The following is a 25,468-nucleotide window of genomic DNA, read 5'->3' on the forward strand; positions in this document are numbered from 1 at the left end:
ATACCATCAGAAGACAATGCCCTAGCCATTGCTCTCTGCCCCTCCATGGAACCAAGCGGATGAGCTTCAGTATCCTGGAAAGCACTGCATATAAAAGAATCTCTCGCCTCCTACTTAGCAGCCTGAGTCGAACTTGTCTTTTTCCTCTCTAGGAATTAGACAAGTCCTCTCCAAAGCCAGCTGGCAAACAAGGCACCAATGTTTGCTTCCTGTGACAAAGATTGCCTTTGGGAACTCCAGCTTCTCTCATGTCTTAGCGACGAAGACCATCTTCACTTGTGAGACTGAGAGTAATCTCCTGTTTTGGGTTATTTAGTTAAATTTCTTAGTAACATCCTAAGAAAGTCTAGGTTAGAATGAGTTCATCTATAAATGCTAAGCTTTAATCATTGTAAGTACATGCTATGTTAAGGATTATAGTATGTTTTTTTTTTACCTAAGAACTAAGTTGTTTGTATTATTCCTGACCTATCTCTGGTGTTGGTTCCTGGGGCAGCATTGACAACCTAGGGATCTTGAAATGACACTCCAGGGAGAATGACTCAGAACCAATGTCAGGAAATATTTCTTCACGGAGAAGGTGGTGAATGCCTGGAATGCCCTTCTGAATGCCTTACAATAAACCTTTTTTTTTTTTTTTTTTTTTTAATACTGAGACTGTGAATTCCTGTATTTAAAGATAAAATAAGTGGTAATTTTTTGTAGCACTGCTAGTCCCCACAGAAGAGGAGGAACTGGCAGTATCCCACAGGCTACTGTGTACTAGGGATGTGAATCGTTTTTTGACGATTTAAAAAATCTTCCGATATTTTTTAAATCGTCAAAAATCGGTACAGTGCATGATACAATAGAAATTTCCACGATTTATCATGAAAAATCGATACTCCCGTTAGTGTCCACTAACGGGAGTTATTTGGGGGGAGGGCAGGAAAACCGGCATACCAAAACAACCCCTAAACTCACCCCGACCCTATAAAACTAATCCCTTACCTTCCCCCACCCCCCGATTTCCCCCCCCAATACATTTTTAAATTACCTGGTGCTCTAGTGGTGGTCCTGGGAGCGATCTCCCGTTCTTGGGCCGTCTGCTGCCAATCATAAAGATGGCGCCGATGGCCCTTTGCCCTTACCATGTGACAGGGTATCCGTGCCATTGGCCGGCCCCTGTCACATGGTAGGAGCACTGGCTGGCCAGCGCCATCTTTAAAGATGGCCGCCGCCATCGTAAAGATTGTGGAGGCCATGAATCCCAGTACTTGCAAGCAATCCCAAGCTGTGGGTGAAGAGAGACCAGAAAAAAGCTGGACTTGCTCTATCAACGTCTGAGCCCGATCCGGTCGTAGGAATACATTGCCGATCGACGTGTCGAACCGCGCTCCCAGTATCTGGGACGGGGTAGTTTGCTCTTGGTATAGTTGATAATACAGCTGAGAGACTGGAGGAGCTGTACCACTCTGTCGACTGCCCGCCGACCTTGCATTAAGGATTTTGCTTGGATGAGCCAGTCGTCCAGGTAAGGATGCACAAGGATTTCCTCTCGGCGGAGAGCAGCTGCCACTACCACCATGACCTTTGTAAAAGTCCTCGGTGCCGTTGCCAGACCAAACGGCAGGGCCTGGAACTGGAAGTGCTGGCCCAAGATCTTGAACCTGCAGAAGCGGTGATGCGCCTTGTGGATCGGAATGTGGAGGTAAGCCTCTGTAAGGTCTAGGGAGGCCAGGAATTCTCCCCGATGGACTGCCGCAATCACCGACCGCAGGGTCTCCATCCTGAAGCGAGGGATCTTGAGGGACTTGTTGACCGCCTTTAGATCCAGAATCGGACGAAAAGTGCCCTCCTTCTTGGGGACCACGAAGTAAATGGAATAGTGGCCTCTTCCCAATTCCGTGAGGGGCACTGGCGCAATTGCTCCGAGAGCACGGCTAGCTGCTTCTGATGTGAGCCGCAGGGGGAGAAAAGGAATCTGTCTCTTGGGGAACGAACAAAATCCAATGCATAGCCTTGTTTTAAAATGTCGAGGACCCACTGATCCGACGTGATCCGGACCCACTCCTCGTAGAAGAGAGAAAGCCGGCCCTCTATTTTGGGGATCGAAGAGTGGGTCGGTCTGGCATCATTGAGGAGGCTTGGAGGACACACCATGGGCTATTCCGTCCTTGGCCGACCTGTGCCCACGAAAGGGCCGGGTCCAGGTTTGCAAACGGGAAGAAGGCATCCGCAGCGTTTGCTGTCTCGTGGTGCGGAAACGGCGCTGACTGCGATACCTACTTCTGGATGTATTGAATGATCTCATGGACTGTGGACGATCCTCTGGAAGCCTATGTACCGCATTTTCTCCTAGGTCCTTGATGATCTGGTCCAGATCTTCTCCAAACAAGAATTTCCCTTTAAACGGGAGGGATCCCAGCCGCGGCTTGGAGGAGTCATCCGCCGACCAATTGAGCAGCCAAAGAAGACGTCGAGCCGAGACTGCCGCAGCCATTGCTCTGGCCAGAACTCTGAGAAGGTCATAGAGAGCGTCCGCCCCATAAGCAATAACGGTCTCTAGCCTGTCCGCCTGATGTGTTTCCTCCGGTGGAAGTTCCTGTGAAGTGAAAAGTTATTGAACCCACCTCAGGCCCGCTCTTTGTGCCAACGAGCTACAGATAGCTGCCCGTACTCCTAGAGCGGAGACCTCGAAGACTCTCTTGAGATAAACTTCCAACTTGTGATCCTGGATATCTCGCAGCGCTGTGCCCCCTGTAACAGGGATGGTCATGCGCTTGGTGACAGCCGAGACCACGGAATCTACTGCCGGGACCTTGAGCAATTCGAGGAAATCCTCTGGAAGAGGCTATAGCTTCTCCATTGCCCTGCTGACCCTGAGGGACATTTCAGGCGACTCCCATTCTCTAGATAACAACTGTTGGAACGTCTGGTGCGTGGGAAAAGCTCTCGCTGGAGGACGAAGCCCCGCCAACACGGGGTCCCCCTTCTTCCCTGAGGGAGCCGGGCCAGGCGGGTCTGATGGAGCCTCGATGTCCAACTCCTGGAGAATGTGTGGTATCAAACTCTGTAACTCATCTGTATGGAAAATCCGCAAAACCCTCAGATCATCACCTTCCATCTGGTCTGTCAGAAGTGGATCATCTATGGTAGGCCCCTGTGGGATGCCCCCCCCCCCCGGAAGTGCTAGTCCACGGGGGTTTCCCCCCGGACCAGGGTCCGCAGTCCGTGTCAACTTAGGAGGGGGGGGTTCCTGGATTAAGGTTCGGCGGCTGCTGCATCCTGGCCAAATATGCGTTGTGCATTAGGAGCACGAACTCTGGCGTAAAGGCAGAGGGGCCCGGGGTGGGCCTATTTAAAACATCCCCCACAAGGGCACCCAAATCCAGCGAGGGAACCGGGGCAAGGGTAGAAAATCCCCGTCGTACTCATCCTCCGATGTGCGCGGTTCCTCTGATGTGAGCAGGTCCGGAGGTTCCTGCTTCAAAATGGCTGCCGTTCCCGTGCTCAGCGGGAATGGGCCTTGAAGCTGCCTGCCCTGGCGTGCCTGAGCGCGCGAAGAAGGTCCGTCCGCTGGCCACGAGGTGCCTTCCCCACCGGGGAGGCACGTGGTGCAGATCCCCTCCCTGGACAGTCTGTCCCCAGGCTGTCCACAAGCTAGGCACAGTGCCGCCCTTGGCATTCCGGCGGGGAGGTGAGGGGACTGCGGGGAGAGGCAGGCAGCGCCGCACCAACAAGGGGAATCCACCTGGGAGACACACCCCCCCCCCCCCCCCCCCCCGGCCGTCCGATCCTCACGAGCCCGCCAGGGAATGCTGCTTCTCGGCGGGCAGCGGCCCCGGGGAATGTGCGTTTCGGGGCCGGGGTACGGCAGAGAAAGCAGGACACAGCTGAAACGCCGAAAATAAACCTACCCAGTCGGGAGGAAAAAACAAGAGAACAACTCACCCTGTCAGTGTGATAAAAGAAGAACAGCAGACGAGAAGAAAGAAGCAGGTCTGCTTGCAAGACTAACAGGCTGAAGAATTGCTTTTTACCTCTTTTTTTTTTTTTAAATTAACAGACTTCATCCCTCACAGCTATCTTAAAGAAGACACAAGAAATGAAGAAAAAGTACACCTATTATAAGGTAGTGGGGAACAGCCATTCCCCTGCTCCTATCTGCTGGAGTCAGAAAGATACTGAAGAGGGAGGCTGGTTGTGCTGGCTTATGTGGCAGCACCCTCTAAAGTTCTTGTCTGACTCCATCTGCTGGACGGGGGGACATAACCCACCGTCTGGACTGATCCTGGTACGTACAGGGAATGAGAGCTTCTTCAGCTTAGCCCCCCGAGAATGCTCCTGAGGGAAGCGCTGTGAACCTAGCTATAAAGCAAAAGCTGGATTCACCTGCTTCAGTTATTGCACTCAGCCCAGGAGCGCTGGCAACCCCCTCACCCCCCTTTTTGGATTGCCCTGAAGGAAGAATTTTGCCTGAAAAAAAGATTATTATCATCTGAATCAATAGAAGAGGAAACTGTATCACCCGCGGAAGCTGGGGGAAAGAATATTCAAGGAGATGCAGGAGTAAGGGCTTCGAAAGGCGGAGGAGGAGGGGCCAATCAATGAACACAGTGAAGTGCTGGACATTGGAGGGGTCAGAATTAGCCATCAAAACTCCTATAAAAAAAAAAAGTTGGAAAAACCCTTGGTAATCACCTTGGACAGTGTATGGACTGCAATTATTACTCTGGAAAGATCCATATCCAAATTAACTAATGTGACCATGGATATGAACAAACAGGTATTCAAATCAGAACAACAACTTGAAACACAGAAAGTACAACTGGAGGAATTGGAACAGAAAGTATCTCAGGTTCATAAACTACAAGGGGGAATAATACAAGGGGAGCTGATTCAGGCAAAAAACCTAGAGAGATTAGAAAATCTGAGTCGAGATTTAAATCTTAGAGTCATAAATTTTCCTCAAATTAGACACATGTTATTACAAGATCAATTTAAAAAGTATATGAACGAGGTTTTAAAAATACCATCAGAAACTACTCCTCCTCTTGCAAAAATATACTATGTCTCGTATAACAGAGTGAATGAAGAACAAACACCTCCATTAAATGTAACTGAATTTCTTGAGACATCCAATGAAGAATTTGTGGAAAAAAGTGGAACGTTATTGGTAAAATTCATATTTCCTTCGGATAGGGATACAGTTCTTAAGTTATTTTTGCAAAGAAATCGTGCTGTCAAATATTATAACCAACAAATTTGGATATTTCCGGACATTGCCAAAGTGACCCAACATAGAAGGAAGGAGTTTCTGGAAATGAGACAACTAGTTGAACAAATTTGAGCTCAAATGGTAGTGCGCTACCCATGTAAATGTATGCTAAGATTGAACAGCATGAAATATATATATTTTGAACCATCAGATTTAAAATTGTTCTTAGAAGCTAAGTGGGGAATATTGTTGGCTAAGAAGGTTACCGCATAGTTGAAAATGTGTGGGGATATACTTCCCTTTTCCTAAGAATGTTACTTTAAATATTGCTCAATTAATAATAGATTGTTTACTGCTAATTTCATAGTAAATAGGGTACCCATTGATAAATCTTTAATAGAAGATAATATTGGATTGTTAAAATTATATGGTGAAATTTTTGGAAGACTTATAAATATGCAATATTATTTTTATTTGTACCTTTAAGAAAAATGGATACCTGCATTGTATTTTGGCATGTTATGTCATGAAAATTAAAAATTTAATAATGTATAAATTTAAAAAAAAAAAAAAGATATGTCCTCTGTCCTCAACAGCTGTGGAACAGGAAATTCCATTAGTGAGTCTAGCTGGACTCAAAGAAACTCGGTTACTACAGAACTTGTCTTGGTATTTAATGTCAAACTTTCACACAGAAGTCTTAAATTGCAATTTGTACATCTTTATCATTAATTTTGTGCCTCTGCAGGTTCCATTTTATTGAATGCTTTGATGCAACAACCAAAAGCTCCTGGATCATTAGGACTCTACCACCTCCTTAGCAGCAATCCTGACCCTTTGCCTGGTTTCATGTTGCAACAAAATGTTTTTAGTTCGTAAGTATACAAGTAGATTAATGAGGGGAGAGGAACCAGATATTAGCAATAGGCTTGGAACAAGCTAAAATCTAAATAGAACCATTTATACATACGTCCCCACTGGGTATTACAAGTTTGTATTTTAGTATGTCTGTTTAAAATTGATCTTATTTTTATTTTATATAATCTTTCATTTTTAAGTTAGTGTCTTTTAATGTATTTTTTATATATACCTTATACATATATATTTTTCCACCAATATCTGTGTTTGTTCATACTCTTGCTGTTCTATTGCTCCTCTTGTTGCCTATTGTTCGTAGCAGTTTTCTTTTGCATCTCCCTGTTCGTTGGCAATAGTTACTTTACCAAGATTAACCATCAAGTCACACCATATCTGTTCCATGTCATAGTAAGAACTGCAGTAGAAACATTCACCTTCTCAGAGCATTACTACTTAGAGCTTTTGCCAGAAGCATTAAGGTGTTTCGTTACCTGCAACAGTATTTTGCATTTCTTTCCTTTGAATTCCTTTGCAGATTAGAACTTTTTTTTTCCCCCTTTTAGCTTAAGACCAATGAGGTCTGGGGTTGCTATGCCTTTTTTTTTTCTTCTATATTTCTGCCCCGTGCAGACTTCTCTACTGGTTCTCTACTATTTGGGTAGTAGGAGATCACGTTCCATAATGTAGGAGGAGAAGTACGGCTGCGATTAGAAAAATGTGAAAAATGCACTGGTATTTAAAATAACTGAAATAAAATGTTTTTGGAAAACTGAGTATGATCAACAGGGAGAAGTACTAAGAAACAAGCAAGCTGATGTTTTGTGGACATTTCTAATACTGTGGCTTTTGTTTAAATTCTGTAGTTCATTTGTGCATTGCAGAATTGATGCACAGTGTGGTCTCCAGTCACAATCTTTTGCACAGATCTCTCATTCAGAGAGAGCAAATAAGCAAACACATGCCCTCCCTTAATGAACAGATTGAGAGGAGAACAAAGAAAATGGACTGAGTGGAAGTGGTAATGGAGACACATCTGTTAACTCAGCCTTGCTCTGTGCAACTGTCTGATCCTTATACTGGCAGCGCCCCCTTGGTATAGTACTTGCTAATGAATCATTAATAACACTGTAGCATATTATTCACTTTCACTGTTCTCTATTTTATTTTTCAATATGAGGTTTTGTGGGATGTATGACATGAAGGAAGTTTGAAGAGTAATACTGTGACCTTGTTTTAATTTGCATTATTTTTCATTGGTTTTTTTTTTGGTTAGTGAAGCTACAGGAGCATCCAGCATCGGGGCAGATTCTTCCAGGGCTGAAACTCCCCTTTCATCTCTAAGAGAAGCTCAGAAACTTGCAATAACTGGACTGAACCTGATTGTGATGGACGAAGGATTATCAGACAAAGACTTGGCCCAAAACCAAAGGGACTTTTTTCAAATGAACAGACTCTGTAAACTAGCAGGTGCTGTGCACCTCCTGCCCCTGGTGGAGCACTACATCAGCGTATACTGTCACGCACTGCAGGCTATGGAGAAGTCTGGGACCGGTCCCTCTGAGAATCCTTCACTATGGTCATCGAGCACTTTGAGAAGCATAGCTTCCAGTACGGATGAGCTTTTATCTAGTTTAGAAGATTCTGCCCTTGCTTCACTAAGTGTCCTTTACTATTTAGTGTCTTACAGTCAGGAAGTGGTTTGTACATTGCTGTCTTCTGAAACAGAGAGGGGTGCTGCTGTTGGGGATATTTTGACTCTGGAAATGGAAAAGACCCAACCATACAATGATCATTGTAATAATGAACCAAGTCCTTCCAGGCCAGAAAAAGCAATTATTGAGACCCCAACTCAGCATCCTTTGTTTAAAAAAGTACTCCAGTTGTTGGATTTCAATATCGCAGCTGTGGGCTGCCAGCGAACACGTATTGTGAACCAGAGCCTGAGAGTCTTAGTGGAGCTGGCTGGAAACGCTACTGATGGATTATTATTATTCAGGTAAAGCAGTCAGGCTTTCAATGATGGCTTATTCTTTTGTAAATGATTTCAGTTATAATTACTATATTGACCCTGGAAAAACAACTGGGGGTTTTGTGGGACTTTAAAATATATCACTGAGTTTGTAGTACATAAGTTTTCAAGACCACACAGGTCCTTGTGCACTTCTTCACAATCCTCTGCTTTTTGTACAGCATTGAATAATTTCATGTCATCAGAAAATTTGATCACCTCACTTATTACTCCCTTTTCCAGATCATTAATGAATGTGTTAAACAGCAACGGTCCTGGTACAGATCCCAAGGGCCCTCCTTGTTGAACTTTCTCAATTTTGAAAACTGACCATTTAGCCCAACTCTGTTTTCTGTCTTTTAACCAGTTACCAATTCACAAAAGAACACTGCCTCCTTATCCCATGGTTTTTTAATTTACTGAGGAGTCTGTCATGGGGAACTTTGTCAGGTGCCTTCTGAAAATCCAAATACACTGTATCAACTGGCTCATCTTTATCCACATTTGTTTACATCTTCAAAAAAAATGTAATAGATTTGTAAGGCAAGACTTTATTTCACTAAAACCATGTTAATTCTTCCCCATTAAGCCATGTCTACTTATATGGCCAGTAATTTTGTTTGTAATAGCTTCTAACATTTTGCCCAGCATAGATGTCATGTTTACCAGTCTATAGTTTCATGGATCATCACTGGAGCTCTTTTTAAAAATTGGCATTACATTGGCCACTCTCCAATCTTCAGGTATTGTGGCTGTTTAAGTTACATATTATTTGTAACAAGTTTGCAATTTCATTCAGAGTTTTTTCAGAACTCTGGGGTGAATACTCTCTGGTCCTAGTGATTTGTTACTTTAGTTTTATCAGTTTGATCTATTACATCTTCCAGAGTCACAGTGATTCGCTCTATTTGCTGAGAATTATCACCATCAAAGAATATTTCTGGAATGGGTATGTCTCTAGTATTTTCCCCAGTAAAGACTGAGGCAAAGAATTTAGTTTCTCTCTTCTTGTCCAACTGAGCACCTCTTTAACCCCTTGGTCATCTAGAGGTCCTCCTGATTCCATCCTGGTTACTGTGTGACCAGCAGTGTCCCTAGGTCATGCTCATTTTCTTCTCATTATTTCTCCTCTTGCCTCTGCTTTTAAGTGCATGCAGGGTGGGTTGTTTGCAATACTGTAACCACTCAAATCTGTTCCTACCGTTGCGCTCTTTGTCCGTTCCAAATATACTTGAAATCTGTCACACAGGACTGGAAAAGTTTCAGGCAATCAACATTTGGAACCTCACAGCTGACAAGAGATGCTGGTGAGGCCCGGGCTTCAGACAGAGGTGATGGCTGCCACTGGGTGCTCTGTCAATGAATTGAAGGGAAGAAGCTGGAAGGGAAGTGAAAGGAGAAGAGTGTAGGTGGGAGAATGCTTGGCAAGAGGGAGGAGCAGTGGCTTAGCAAGGCGGGGGGGGGGGGTGTCAAAGACCCCAGGTGCCAGGCTATAGGGGGCGCCCGGGGGCAGGGGATCCCATGCCAACCCAGAAGAAGAGGAAGCCCACGGCAGCCGGGGAAGCCCATCCTGGCTGGCGGCAGAAAAGGAGGCCCACAGCTGTCGGGAGCACCCATCTCGTCCAGCAGTAGAAGAAGAGGCCTGCAGCTGCCAGGTGAGCCCATCTCGCCTGGTGGCAGAAGAGAAGGAGGCCTGTGGGGAGAGCTGCGAGTGAGCTTCCAGGGGGCCGTCAGCAGCAGTGAGCTGGGATGTTCCATACAGGAGGGGGAAGTGCATGCGGCCACCGGTGGACTCGATCCTACCAGTGGCTGAAAAATGGGAAGAGAGGCCATGCAGCTGTCAGTGGACCTCATCCAATGGCGGCTGAGCAGAGGAGGACACCCATCCCCTTATCTGTGCAGGCCTGTAGTATTGGAATTCGCGAGAGTAGCACGTTCTCTATGCTGATCTTGCGATGCATGAGACCAGCATGCAGGAAGTGTTAGCCCTGCTAATTTTTAATATGGCGGGGCCTGCACAGAGGAGGCAGAAGCAGCAATGAGTGATCAGCTCCTTCCCAACAGCCACATGGTGAAGATGACAACAGCAGCAGCAGAGAGAGAGAGGAGCTCTGAGGCTGCCAGCAAAACAAAGAGAGGGGGCTGCCTTCAGTGCGTGCATGTGTATGAACGGGAGCTTGTGTGTGAATAAATTGCTGCCTGCCTGGGGGCCTGTTTGTCGGTGTGAGAGAGATGAATGGGTGCCTGCCTGGGTGGGTGGGTGTGTGTGTGAGAGAATGGGGGGTGGGGGTCTGGGTGGGTGTCTGGGTGGGTGAGAGTCTTTGTGTGTATGAAGGAATCTGGGGGAGTAAGTGCTTTTTGTGTGTGTGGGGGGGAGAGAGGGTCTTAGATCCTCTGTATGAGAGTGTGTATGTATAGATATGTGCGAGAGAGAATGAACATATGAGTGTGTGCGAGAGACAGAGGATAAAGATGGTGTGTCCCTGCTAGCCCTCTAATCCTTGACAATCTCAGGGTGACTGAAAATTGAGTTCCCAGGTATGGACAGCAGGGGCTTTTTAAAAAATCCTTAACAGTTTTAATTGTTGGGTGCTGTTTGATAAGAACATAAGAAATTGCCATACTGGGTCAGACCAAGGGTCCATCAAGCCCAGCATCCTGCCCCCAACAGAGGCCAAACCAGGCCATAAGAACCTGGCCAAGTACCCAAACACCAAGAAGATCCCATGCTACTGATGCAATTAATAGCAGTGACTATTCCCTAAGTCAGCTTGATTTATAGCAGGTAATGGACTTCTCCTCCAGGAACTTATCCAAACCTTTTTTGAACCCAGCTACACTAACTGCACTAACTACATCCTCTGGCAACAAATTCCAGAGCTTAATTGTGCGTAGAGTGAGAGAGAATTTTCTCCGATTAGTCTTAAATGTGCCATTTGCTTCTATTATCCAAACGTGTAAATAATTGATTCACATCTACTCATTCAAGACCTATCATGATTTTAAAGACCTCTATCATATCCCCCCTCAGCCATCTCTTCGCCAAGCTGAACAGCCCTAACCTTTTCAGCCTTTCCTCATAGGGGAGCTGTTCCAGCCCCTTTATCATTTTGATTGCCCTTCTCTGTACCTTCTCCATTGCAACTATATCTTTTTTGAGATGCGGCGACCAGAATTGTATACAGTATTCAAGGTGCGGTCTCACCGTGGAGCGATACAGAGGCATTATAACATTTTCCATTTTATTAACCATTCCCTTCCTAATAATTCCTAACATTTTGTTTGCTTTTTTGATTGCTGCAGCACACTGAGCTGATGATTTCAAAGTATTATCCACTATGATGCCTAGATCTTTTTCCTGGGTGGTATATCCTAATATGGAACCTAACATGTAACTACAGCAAGGGTTATCTTTCCCTATATGCAACACCTTGCACTTGTCCATATTAAATTTCATTTGCCATTTGGATGCGCAATCTTCAAGTCTCGCAAGGTCCTCCTGTAATGTATCACAGTCTTTGTGATTTAACTACTGAATAATTTTGTATCATCTGCAAATTTGATTACCTCACTCGTCATATTCCTGTTGCGCTTCTGCTCGTGGACCTAGCCGTGAGCAGGCGCTTACCTTTGCGGCACGGAGCCGCAGTCAGCCTTCTTTCATCGCGGCAGGGAACCACGGACTTCGGTGCTTCCTGGCGCGGAATGGAGCCGCTCTCATTGGGACCCTCTCGCGGTGGGGAGTGCCGCAGACACCCTCTTCGGCCTCGTGGCCCGGAGGCTGTGGTCCCCGGACTAGCCTGCGCGGCGGGGGCAGCCCTCTGCTGATTCTCAGCAGCCTGGATGCTGCCGCTGTCATTGGGCCTGAGCGGAGGCCCAGCTTCTCCCTGCACTGCTCAGCGGCAAGACGCCGCTGGCCATGGTCCTGCACGGTTTCCTGTTTCCTGCTTCCTGTCTCCTAAGGCTCGGGCCGCACCTCCTTCACAGATTTAAAGGGCCCGCGGCCGGATATGCCTCGGGCCCCACCTGGACTCCTCCCAGGGTGTTTCCTGATCTTCAGCCCTATTTAAGGGCCCAGCTTCCAGTCCTTAGTTGCCTTCGCAAGCAGTTAGTTCCTCTCCAGGACTTCTCGACTTCGCTCCTGCTGGTATTTCCTGTTCTTCAAGGGATCCCTCATCGTTCTCCATGTTTGTGGTCTCTTCTGGATTATCTCTCGTCTTGTCCTAATGTTTCGTGTCTTCCTGATGTTCCTTCCTGATGCCTCGTCTCCGCTTCTGCTTCCTGGACCCGTGATTCCTCATTGCTACCTCTTCTGGTGTGCCATGTCGTGTCTCGTCACCTCATGGCATGAGCCTGTTTTCTCGTCTGCAGCACAAGCCTCCGGAGGGTCATCCTCGCCTGAAGCCAAGTCTTGTCTTGGTCCCTTACCCTGAATCTCGTCTCTGCCCTCGGATGTCCTTGAGGCTGCTCCGTCCATGCCTAAGACTCTGACTGAACCTTCTCCCTTCCAGCATGGTCCATGACCAGCCATGGGCGGCTGTGTAAGGCGCGTCTCGGTGCAGGCTTCTACTGAATCTTCGCCATGTTCCGGCTTCATCTTCTACGTATTTGTCTGGAGTCTGCTTCGCACTCAAGCGTGGTCTGTGACCAGTCCCGTGGGTCCGCCCTGTGGTGGGCTGTGTAGGGCACCCTGCATCGCAGCTCAACCCAGTACTAGACTTTGTTCCTCAACCTTGATCCTGAGTCTTTGTGCTCAAGCTTCTTGATTGTGTCTTCATGTCCCAAGCTTCTTGTCACAGTCTTCATGTTCTAGAGCCTTCATCTGCCCTCGTCTCCTGTCCGGCCTGCTGCCTTTGCTGTTCCCAGCGGCAAGTCCGAAAGGGCTTGGAGTAGTCTGAGGACCACTCAGAGACCAACCTTGCGTGGTTGGTCTCACTCAGGCTGTGCAGGTCAGCAGAGGCCTGGGCTTGGTCTCAGCCCAGGCTCAGACATGTCTCGCCTTCCTTGGTACCGCCTTGGAGCCCCCTGAGGTTGTGCCGAGGTCCAAGGGCACACAATCTCCTCGGAAATGGGACCGCTCCCCTAGCGCTCCCTAACAATTCCTTTCCAGATCATTTATAAATATATTGAAAAGCACCGATCCAAGTACAGATCCCTGAGGCACTCCACTGTTTACCCTTTTCCACTCAGAAAATTGACCATTTAATCCTACTCTCTGTTTCCTGTCTTTTAACCAGTTTGTAATCCACGAAAGGACATCGCCTCCTATCCCATGACTTTTTAGTTTTCTTAGAAGCCTTTCATGAGGGACTTTGTCAAATGCCTTCTGAAAATCCAAATACACTACATCTACCGGTTCACCTTTATCCACATGTTTATTAACCCCTTCAAAAAAATGAAGCAGATTTGTTAGGCAAGACTTCCCTTGGGTAAATCCATGTTGACTGTGTCCCATTAAATCATGTCTTTCTATATGCTCTATGATTTTGGTCTTCAGAATAGTTTCCACTATTTTTCCCGGCACTGAAGTCTATAGTTTCCCGGATCGCCCCTGGAGCCCTTTTTAAATATTGGGGTTACATTGGCCACCCTCCAGTCTTCAGGTACAATGGATGATTTTAATTATAGGTTACAAATGTAAACTAGATCAGAAATTTCATTTTTTCATTCCTTCAGTCTCCTAGGATGCATACCATCTGGTCCAGGTGATTTGCTACTCTTTAATGTACCAATCTGGGCTACTACATCTTCCAAGTTCACAGTGATTTGGTTCAGTTAGTCTGACTCTTCACCCTTGAAAACCATCTCCGGAACAGTTTTTATTATGAGTTTTTGCCTCTACGGCTAATGTCATTTCAAATTCTCTCTTCGCCTTTCTTATCAATGTTTTACACTTAACTTGACAATGTTTATGCTTTATCCTATTTTCTTCAGATGAATCCTTCCAATTTTTGAAGGATGTTTTTTGGCTAAAATAGCCTCTTTCACCTCACCTTTTAACCATGCCGGTAATAGTTTTGCCCTCCTTCCACCTTTCTTAATGCATGGAATGCATCTGGACTGCACGTCTAGGATTGTATTCTTAAACAATGTCCATGCCTGTTGAACACTTTTAACCTTTACAGCTGCACCTTTCAGTTTTTTTCTATTTTCCTCATTTTGTCAAAGTTTCCCTTTTTAAAATTTAGTGTTAGAGCTGTAGATTTAATTATTGTTCCCCTTCTAGTTATTAGTTTAAATTTGATCATATTATGATCACCATTGCCAAGTGGCCCCACCATTGTTACCTCTCTCACGAAATCCTGCGTTCCACTAAGAATTAAATCTAAAATAGCTCCCTCTCTCTTTGGTTCCTGAACCAATTTCTCCATGAAGCAGTCATTATTACATCTAGGAACTTTGTCTCTAGCAAATCCTGATGATACATTTACCCAGTCAATATTGGGGTGATTGAAATCTTATGAACAATGACGTTGTATCAACATATTCTTATAATTTTTAGTGAAAAGCTATATTAATCACTTGTGTATATATGTTGGACCTTCATATTTCCCGCGGTTTGCAAGTATTTTGAACTTGTAATTTTTACCGCTTGCGGGTCTTTATTTAATCATCGGTCCATAAACATATATGCAAACGTGTTTTTTAAATTTTTTTATTTTTAGAAAAAAACATGGTACTTCCCTTAGCTGAACGCTATCACGCTTCAGAGTCCAGGGTCCGGAGTTTAGTCCATGTCCACGTTTTGCGGGCTGCTGCTTCAGGGACAATATGAGATGTTCTCCGGTTGCTGGTGTATCTTCCACATGGCTTTATAAAATTTTACTGGGAGCCCAATTATAATTATAATTTCTCACAGGACAAGCAGGATGGTTGTCCTCACAAATGGGTGACATCGAGGATGGAGCCCACCACGGAAAACTTCTGTCAAAGTTTAAACAGAACTTTGACTGGCCCCTACTGGGCATGCCCAGCAAGGCACTGACCCTGCAGCCAGCAGGGGTCTCCCTTCAGTCTTCTTTTTTCCGCGCAGCAGCTGCCACGCGGTGAAAGGAGCTCTCTTACCACGTTCCTGACAGGAATTCGGTTTTTTCTTTCCGAAGAAAATTTGCCCTTCAGGGGTCTCCCTTCGACAAATTTTTGTCACCTCCGCGAAAGCCGGTAAGTTTTTTGCCGATTTTCATCGACTGCCGTCGATTTTGGCCCTAGAGGCCTGTTGGCACTTACCAATCCCGCGGCTAAATTTGGCCCTAGGCCATGGCGACGGGGTTCCGTCGTTGTCCGGATTGCACCCGGACTATGTCAATCACAGATCCTCATCGGGTCTGTGTTCTATGTTTGGGAAGTGAGCATGATGTCCTGACTTGCACTAAATGTGCCCTAATGACACCTAAGGGTCGTAAAGCCAGGATGGAGAAGATGGGGCTCCTCTTCCATGCACCCACCCCAACGCCATCGATAGCATCGACGTCATCGGAACCGGCACCGTCGAAGTTGCACCACCATCGTCAACCCTCCGGTGACCGTCCTCCACCGATGACTTCTCGGCCGTCGACTCCTGTCCCCTCCCCGGATGGGCGAGGAGATCGGAAGGATAAGCATCGCCATCGACGGCACAAGTCTCGGCCCGTCGAGGATCCACAACCATCGACCTCTGAACAGGCCGAGCCACCGACGAAAAAGCCTCGGTCAGACCTGGCACCGTCCACGTCTCGTTCGCAGGCACCGAGGAAACCCTCACCCTCCCGGGGTGCGGGGGCCGTGATCCCACCGGTTACGGTGGTACTTCCGGCCCTGCCTCAGCCTCCCTCTCCCGTCGAGCCGGGTATGGTTACCCCTGGTCTCCGGGCAGAACTGGACCGGCTGGTCCAGGAGGCCATCGAGAATGCGATGCGAAGATTCCAGCCTCCACCGGCACCGATTCCGGCACCGCCTCAGGCACCGCCCTCAGCACCGACTCTGCCACCGAGGAGGGAACCGACCACCGAGCCTCTAGTGGAAGCGTTGGCACCGATACTAAATCGTATGGAGGCACTCATGCGCGCCCTTCCATCGGTGATTCCAGTAGCACCGACTACACCATCATCTCCGGAAGGACATTCATCGACAGGAGAAACACCGTTCCGGATTCCCCCGTCCGGTGTCGTTCCATCGGTGCCTTCACATACCTTTCCACCGATTTATCCTTCGGCTCCATCGATTCCAAGATCGGCACCGATTCCATCGGTACCCCCGAAGCCCTCGATGCCGTTCACAGTTCCGCTTGCAGCACCGATTCCATCGATGCCTTTGGATCCTCTACCAGGTCCTTCAGGACTGCAAGCCCTACATGATCCTTATGATACCTGGGGTGATGATACATCTTCAGATACAGATTTACCATCCCCACCATCTCCTACAGAGAGTAGAAAACGATCTCCTCCTGAAGATCTCTCCTTTATAAATTTTGTAAAGGAGATGTCAGAAATTGTGCCTTTTCAGCTGCAATCTGAGACCGATGACAGGCACCAAATGATGGAGCTGCTCCAATTTCTGGATGCCCCAAAAATCATCGCTTCCATCCCCATTCACCAGGTCTTTCTGGATCTTTTAAAGAAAAACTGGGAATCACCTTCATCTGTGTCACCAGTTAATAAAAAAGCTGACTCAACATACCTCGTTCAGTCAGCACCAGGATTTCAGAAGTCTCAACTGGATCATCGCTCTGTTGTAGTTGAGTCTGCGCAAAAGAAGGCCAAGCGCCTAAAACCACACTCTTCCACTCCCCCTATCAAGGACAACAAATTCCTTGATAGTGTGGGAAGGAAAGTGTATCATGGGGCTATGTTGATATCTCGCATAGCTTCATACCAACTTTATATGACTCAATACAACAGAGCTATCCTTAAACAGATGCAGGACTACGCTGACACATTACCGGACCAATACCAGCCACAGCTTCAAGCCCTCCTTCACAAAGGATTTGAAGCTGGGAAGCACGAGATCAGAATGGCCTACGATATCTTCGATGCTTCCACGAAAGTCTCAGCTACTGCCATCTCAGCCAGACGTTGGGCTTGGTTAAAATCATCCAACCTTCGCCCAGAGGTCCAGGATCGTCTAGCCGATTTACCCTGCTTGGGGGACAATCTGTTCGGAGAACAGATTCAACAGATTGTGGCGGAATTGAAGGATCACCACGAGACGTTGAAACAACTTTCGTCTGTTCCATCTGAGGTATCCTCCAAACCACCACCTAAGAAGGACTCTAAAAAGTCATTCTTTCGGCCACGTCGTTATTACCCTCCGTCGACTAGGCCTCGTCCGGCTCGATCCTCCACCAGACCTCAGCTACGCCAACCTCGGAAACAAAGACCTGCTGTAGCCCCACCTCCCGGGCCTGCGGCAGGCCTTTGACTTCCCGACACGGAGCACATGCCATATCCCACTCCCCCACATCCCTGTAGGGGGTCGTCTGTGCCACTTTTTACAGCATTGGATACGGATTACCTCAGACCAGTGGGTGCTGGCAATTATCGCACAGGGTTACCACCTCAATTTCATAACTCTTCCGACAGACTCCCCGCCTCTTCAAGCGTGGAGTCTATCCAGCCACTTGACTCAATTACAACAGGAAGTATCCCTTCTTTTGCAATCAAATGCTATAGAACCTGTCCCTCCCTCTCAACGAGGCAAGGGATTTTACTCCAGGTACTTCCTAATTCCAAAAAAGTCAGGAGGGCTACGTCCAATTTTGGACCTTCGGGCCCTCAACAAGTACCTTCAAAAAGAAAAGTTCAAGATGGTAACCCTGGGCATGTTACTCCCTCTGCTGCAAAAAGGGGATTGGCTATGCTCCCTCGACCTACAGGATGCTTATACCCATATTGCGATAACACAATCCCATCGCAAATATCTGCGGTTTCTAGTAGGCCGCGACCATTATCAATACCGAGTACTACCTTTCGGTCTGGCATCTGCTCCACGAGTCTTCACCAAATGCCTCGTAGTTGTAGCAGCATTCCTCAGGAAGGAAGGTGTCCACGTATACCCCTATCTGGACGATTGGCTAATCAGGGCCTCCACCCCTCAGATTGCCCGGTCCTCCCTACAATTGACAATCAACACACTCCTTTCCTTAGGGTTTCTTGTCAATTACGAGAAATCTTGCTTCGTCCCATCTCAAACCTTATCTTTCATTGGGGCAGACTTGGACACCTTACAGGCAAAAGCCTACCTTCCGCTTCAACGGGTCCAAACTCTCATGTCCCTAGCTCACCAGCTCCAGTCTCAAGACACAGCCTCGGCTCGCCAGTTCCTCATTCTCCTAGGACACATGGCATCCTCGGTTCAAGTCACTCCCATGACCCGACTAGCCATGAGAGTAACACAATGGACTCTATGACACCAATGGATTCAAGCTTTTCAGCCTCTGTCCTCCATAGTCACAGTCACACAAGCGCTGCGCCTATCCTTAACCTGGTGGACGACTCAGGTCAACCTCCTTCAGGGCTTACCCTTTCTTCCACCGGATCCGCAAGTAATCCTAACCACCGACGCTTCTCACATCGGTTGGGGAGCCCATGTGGACAACTTTCAAACCCAAGGGTTATGGTCCAACGAGGAAGCCGAACACCAGATCAATTTCCTGGAACTTCGAGCAATCCGCTATGCGCTCCGCACTTTCAAAGATCATCTCTTTCATCAGATAATCTTAATCCAGACGGACAACCAAGTGGCCATGTGGTACATAAACAAGCAGGGAGGCACAGGCTCCTTCCTTCTGTGTCAGGAAGCTGCGCAGATCTGGGCGGAAGCCCTCTCCCACTCCATGTACCTCAGGGCCACTTACTTGCCGGGAGTAGACAACGTATTAGCAGACCAGCTGAGCCGTGTCTTCCAACCACACGAGTGGTCACTCGATCCTCTGGTAGCGACCTCTCTGTTTCACAAGTGGGGTTCTCCCCGCATAGACCTCTTTGCGTCCCCTCAGAACCACAAAGTGGACGATTACTGCTCTCTCATTCGGAGCCAGCACTCTCGGCCGAGGGATGCATTCTCCCTCAAGTGGACAACCGGTCTGCTCTACGCATTCCCTCCACTTCCTCTTGTGTCAAAGACTCTCGTGAAGCTACGCCAGGACGGAGGAACCATGATCCTGATAGCACCTTACTGGCCACGCCAAGTATGGTTTCCAATACTCCAGGATCTCTCCATCCGCAGGCACATTCCTCTGGGAAAGGACCCGCATCTGCTCACTCAAAACGACGGATGCCTCCTCCATCCCAACCTCCAAGCCTTGTCCCTGACGGCATGGATGTTGAAAGGTTAGTCCTTCAGCCTTTCAACCTTTCAGATTCCGTTTCTCGAGTCCTGATAGCTTCACGAAAGCCTTCCACAAGAAAGTCTTACTCATACAAATGGAAAAGGTACACATCATGGTGCACTTCTCAGTCCCTTGATCCCCTTTCCTGTCCAATCTCCAAATTCTTGGACTATTTATGGCATCTCTCTGAATCAGGTCTTAAAACCTCTTCCATTAGGATGCATGTCAGTGCGGTAGCCGCCTTCCATAAAGGTGTACAGGGTGTCCCTATTTCGGTACAACCCCTAGTAACACGTTTTCTTAAAGGCTTGCTCCATCTGAAGCCACCCTTACGGCCTCCGGCCCCATCCTGGGACCTTAATCTGGTTCTTGGTCGTCTAATGAAACCTCCTTTCGAACCTCTGCACTCCTGTGAGTTAAAGTATCTCACATGGAAAGTGTTATTCCTTTTGGCTATCACTTCAGCTCGCAGGGTTAGTGAATTACAGGCCCTAGTTACCTATCCGCCTTACACTAAGCTCCTGCAGGACCGGGCGGTACTCCGCACTCACCCTAAATTTTTACCTAAGGTAGTTTCTGAGTTTCATATTAATCAATCCATCATACTACCTATCTTTTTTCCCAGGCCCCACTCCAACTCCGGGGAACAGACTCTGCATACCCTAGACTGCAAACGAGCTCTAGCTTTTTATCTAGACCGTACAGTTGCTCACAGGAAGAGCACTCAATTATTTGTCTCTTTCCATCCTAACAAGTTAGGACATCCTGTGGGTAAGCAGGCTCTTTCCTCCTGGTTGGCGGACTGCATTTCTTTTGCTATCAGCAAGCTGGCATTCCTTTTCAAGACCGTGTGAAAGCACACTCTGTGAGGGCCATGGCGACGTCAGTGGCACACCTTCGATCGGTGCCGCTTCCTGACATCTGCAAAGCTGCAACCTGGAGTTCTCTCCATACCTTTGCAGCCCACTATTGTTTGGACAAAGCTGGAAGACAGGACTCCATCTTCGGCCAATCTGTCTTGCGTAACCTTTTTCCAACGTGATGTACCAACACCCTTCCACCTACCCGGTGGGGTGCGGATGCCCTTTACCAAATTCCACCCCAGTTGTTGTGCCTATTGCACGTCATTGGGTGCATTTGGTGCAAGTCAGGACATCCTCAGCTCGGTACTCACCCATTTGTGAGGACAACCATCCTGCTTGTCCTGTGAGAAAGCAAATGTTGCTTACCTGATGTAACAGGTGTTCTCACAGGACAGCAGGATGTTAGTCCTCACGAAACCCGCCCGCCACCCCGCGGTGTTGGGTTTGTTTTGTTTTTACTTTCTAGGCACTGCCTGTAGCTTTGAACATCAGACTGAAGGGAGACCCCTGCTGGCTGCAGGGTCAGTGCCTTGCTGGGCATGCCCAGTAGGGGCCAGTCAAAGTTCTGTTTAAACTTTGACAGAAGTTTTCCGTGGTGGGCTCCATCCTCGATGTCACCCATTTGTGAGGACTAACATCCTGCTGTCCTGTGAGAACACCTGTTACATCAGGTAAGCAACATTTGCTTTCTCGCCATTTCCTCTTGTCGTGATTGTTCATAAGTGCATCTTTGTTTCGTTGTATATCGGACAGATAGATTCAGTGTGGTAATTGAAATCGCCCATTATTATTGCACTGCCAAATTGGTTAGCTTCCCTTGATATGTGTGTTGTTTTGACATATTTTATTGGTGCTTGGGAAATTTTAGAAAAATATATATGATTTCAATTAATAGAAGTTATTCTATTTGTTAGTTTTAAAATATTCTTTTATTAGTACGATTTTACTGTAACATAGGGACACGAGACGTTTGTCCATGCCCCGCCTAATTTCATTACCCCCCACCCCCTTTTTGCCCCTTTAATAACTAGACAAGACCACAGTATGGCATTAAATAAAGGCCGCAGTTTATTAACCCTAACCCGAGCCACAATCTTAACATAATTTCAAACAACATCAAATAACTTCCCCCCATCCGCTTCCTCCGCCGCTTGCCATTCTTCACTTACCACCGCGGCCCCGATGGTAAGCTAGCTTCTGCCCCACCCCCCCCACTCACCCCGCCTCGTCACCGGCGAGGGTAAGCTTGCGGCCTGAGCATCGGCCCCCTCTTGCTCTCTAGGCCTTCCCGTGTAGCAGCCCCCACGCTACACGGGCATTCCCCCCCCCCTTCCGAAATGCCCCTTCAAATTGCAAACAATACAATACATCTGGCTCGGGTTTTCCGCCACTAACAAAGACAAAACATTCCAGCGCTGGGTGCCCCACATCCCATTTCGGGCCCTCCCCTAACGCCAAGGACCTGCTCCTGCCCTCCGAACTGGAACTAGACGAAGATGTGGAGGAACTCGCGCTAGAACCCTCCCGCGACCCCTTTCTCTTTCCCAAATGACCCGTCCCCCGAGACCCTTCCTTTCCCATACCTGATTCAACTCCAGATGCCACCGTATCCCTCACATCCGGCACTGCACCACTCGCCACAGCAGACAGTGCGCTGCCTCCGGCCGGCGTCCTCCGGTCCGCCACGCTCCGCTGGTCCGCCACACTCCTGGGTCCGGGCACCTCTCTCTCCCTCCACGCGTCGCGGCTCGACGGGCCCGGGAGGTCGTCATACTCAGCACCTGCTGAAAAAAGTCCCCCTGGGCCCCGTATACCCCCAACCGCACCAGCAGGCCCACTTCCATGGGCCCTGCCGTAGGCAACCGTATCGCCGCCAACCGCGCCTAGGCCATCGCGTGGCCAACATGCCTCCGCAACACCTGCCGCAGGGAAGGCGCGGTCGACCAAAGAGGGACCGGGCGCCGCTCGCCAACCTCCAAAACCCGGGTCACTGACACCACTGGCCTTCCCAGGCGCCGGAACAAGGTTGTACCCAGCCCGTGCCAAGTGCCCCAAAACCTCCGCAATCATGGCCGCCGAGGGCACCGGGCCCGGGCCCTGGGTGCCAAGGTTAACCACAGCAGGCATGGTCGCCGCGCTGCCGTCACGAACCTGCCCTCCCGCCCTGGTGGGTCCAGCACCACCGCCCCTACACCCCGAGGAAACCCTGTAGGAGGCCCCCGCTCGTGGGGAAGCAAGGATCCGGATATCCCCTACCGCGGCGGGGAACCGAACCGCCCCGCCGCTTCCGCTGAACCCGAGGGGGCCAGGACCGGGGGGGGCAGGGAGGCACCCCGGTTATCGCGCGCTCCGAGGGAACCGGAGGAACACGGGGCCGGCCCGGTGGCACAGGGCATAAGGCAAGGCGGCTCGCTGAACCCCGCCCCCCCCCCCCCCCCCGGCAGCTTCAGGCTCTGCGCGCTCGGGCACGACGCCCCGGCTGGAATCCCCAGGCGCCGGCAAGGCCGGGCCCAGGCTGGCGGCGGGGGGAGGCCCCGAACCCTCCCGGGCACCCCTCAAGGCTAAACCGAAATGCGATCCGGGGCTGAGGGGGGGGGGGCTAGGGGCATCGGGCTCCGGCCCGCTCTCACCAGAGTCCGAGGGTAACGGGAGAGGAGCGGGGGGCGGGACGGGGGCACACGCAGCTGGCGGGGTCACCCGGGCCCTGGCTCTACGGGTACTCACCGGAGGAAGCAACGCTGGGGTCGCCTCACCTGGCTCAAAGCCCGACCTAGGCACAGACCGTGAAGTCGCTCGCGCCGGCGGCTGAACAGCTCGATCCCTTACACGCCGCATACCGCCAAGAACCCCAGCACCTACGCTCAGAAAATCCTGAAAGCGACCGCAGCACTTGAGAATTCGACACCGGCAGAAGCAAGAAACCACCGCCCGCTCCGCTGCCGAATTCCCAACTGCTCTATCCTGAGGAATGGTGGTTCTGTTTTCCCATTGTTATACACAGTCTGGCTTCTTGGGGTTTCCATTTCGGTTTTTGTTTGCATATTGCTGGTTCTAATTTGTGATCCTTTATTCTGCATTTGGTGAGAGTCTGTCTGTGCTCTGCATGTGTAATTGAGGTTAAATATTCTGCTAATGTGTCGTTGCTATGTAGGGGTCTGTAGAAGCTTGGTTTGTTCTGTTTTCCTAATAGGAAGTATATTGGTGTTTTAGGGTCTGGTGTAATGTTTGCAGGGTCACCTTTTCATAGGGTGGTAACTGTTTGAGTGCTGGTAGTTAGTGCTGTTTTGGAATGGGAGGCTTATTATATTGTAATTGTAATTTAGTTTGCTCATGGCTTTCTGAATATCAAGCCCACACCCAACATGCGTTACAATAGACCTAATACCATATGTCTTTCTGGCTTTTATGCAGGGTTTTCTGTTTGACAGCACAGCTGTGCATGCAAATATAATACACATGCTGTTGTGATATTTTTATTTCAAAAGATTACTTTGAGTGTGTTTTTTCATGTAAAATCTTTTATTATAAATGCATAATTTTGAAATTGTGTGGTAGGGGGGATGCTGGACACAAAGCTGTAAAATTCACTTAGGATGCCTAATACTCTTGCACTAACCCTGATTAGTAAAAGAATAAAATTAAATGTTTAAAGAAAAAGAAAACCAGAATGAGGAGGGGTCAGCCCAGTAATTGTTTGCCCAGGGCTGGAGAAAAGTTAGTTCTGGCCCTGCATGGCAGTGCCATGTGGTGACGTGCTGGCGGGGCTCCCGTCCCTCCCCAGTGAAGGGACCTCGCGCGGTAGTGCCATGTGGTGATGCACTGGCAGTTGATGAGGGGAGGAAGATGGGAGAGGGGGGGGGGGCCACAGGGGGAGGCAACACTGAACGCTTTGTGCAAGGAATTTGCAGAATATAAGATTTTAATAAATAAATAAGTAGATTGGACCCCTGGGCGTCGGAGTCCCTTGCTATGCCTTTGGGGAGGAGAATGCCTGGGGAGGAAATGGAAGAGCAAAGGAATGCGTAAAGGAAAAGTGAAAAAAAAAATAGACAAAGTAAAGAGCAAAATAACCAAGAGAAAAAAAACAGCGCAGTGCCTTGAAACAGCAGGAGTTCACAAAGGGAAGAGTCTATCAGACACACTCGATTCAGTTCTTTAACGAGGTGACAAAAGAAATGGATCAGGGAGGTGCAGCAGACATTGCCTAATCTGGACTTAAGTAAGGCTTTTGATGCTGTTCGGCAAAGAAAATAATAAACAAGCTGGGCTACCACTTGTTTTAGCAGAATCATATGTTGACTGGAATCCTGTACTCATTTATTTTTTAGATGACTATTTATTATGACATGGAGAACATTACAACAAAATGTATACCTAGTAGAATAGCACCCGTATAGAAATCACAAGCAAGATTGTCTCAATAAACCTTATTCACTAATTTCACTTACATAGCTTTCAGACATTGTAAAATGATGGTAATGTATGCCTCTGGGCCTTGCCTTATTCCCTCCCTCCCTCCCTCCCCCCCCCCCCTCCCCCCCCCAAAAAAAAAGAAAAACTCATACATACACACTCACTCATCCTGTATTTTTTCAAAGTGCAACGCTATTGTTTTTCTTTAATATTGTTTTCATAGTTTTTCCCACTACTGAAATTTAACAGAACTGTAACTGCTCGCCTCCTTCATGTCTTCATTTTTGAGCAGTGAGATGGCATTCACTTTCCTTTAGTTCCTCAGAATCTTCCCTGCTATCAAGGACGAGTTGAACAGAGTTGCAAAGGATACAATCAGCGTATTATTTTTACTTCTGGTAGTATCCTGGGATGTATTCCATCAGGACCCAGGGTCTTATCCACTCTAATTTTTATAATTTATTAAAGTGCTGCCCCCTCTGTAAATGGGTTTGTAATCATTTCACATTTTATTAATGCCATTTCCTGCCTTAGATCCATCAGCTTCCCCTTCTTCTGAGAGAGCTTATTTAAGACTTCTGTTTGTCCTCCTCTTTCCAGATCACATTTCCAACTTTATCTTACCCATTTGTGCTTTGGTGGGTCAGGAGGTGGGTGGATTTCTCCCTTATATAATTAAGGACTGTTTCATCTCCTTTATTGACTGGGCAATTTTCTTCTCACTTTGGGCCTTTGCTTATCTAACTGCCCTCACTGCCTCCTGCTGTTTTTTCCCAATAATTCTGCCTGCCCTTCTCTGCCTGTGTGTGCATTTGAAGAGC

The 25,468-nt window shown here is 48.1% G+C and overlaps 1 protein-coding gene across 2 annotated transcripts in view; it reads left to right on the plus strand.

Moving 5' to 3' along the window:
* ATRIP (ATR interacting protein) overlaps positions 1-25,468 on the plus strand; it is a 129,163-nt gene that overhangs the window by 62,704 nt on the left and 40,991 nt on the right. For both annotated transcript variants that reach the window (XM_029599396.1, XM_029599395.1), the window contains exons 8-9: positions 5,949-6,075; positions 7,332-8,054. In XM_029599396.1, the coding sequence (XP_029455256.1) occupies positions 5,949-6,075; positions 7,332-8,054 (850 nt within the window). The remainder of the gene's footprint in view (positions 1-5,948; positions 6,076-7,331; positions 8,055-25,468) is intronic.

The sequence above is a fragment of the Rhinatrema bivittatum genome, chromosome 4, assembly GCF_901001135.1.
Source record: "Rhinatrema bivittatum chromosome 4, aRhiBiv1.1, whole genome shotgun sequence".
Taxonomy (NCBI): Eukaryota; Metazoa; Chordata; class Amphibia; order Gymnophiona; family Rhinatrematidae; genus Rhinatrema; species Rhinatrema bivittatum.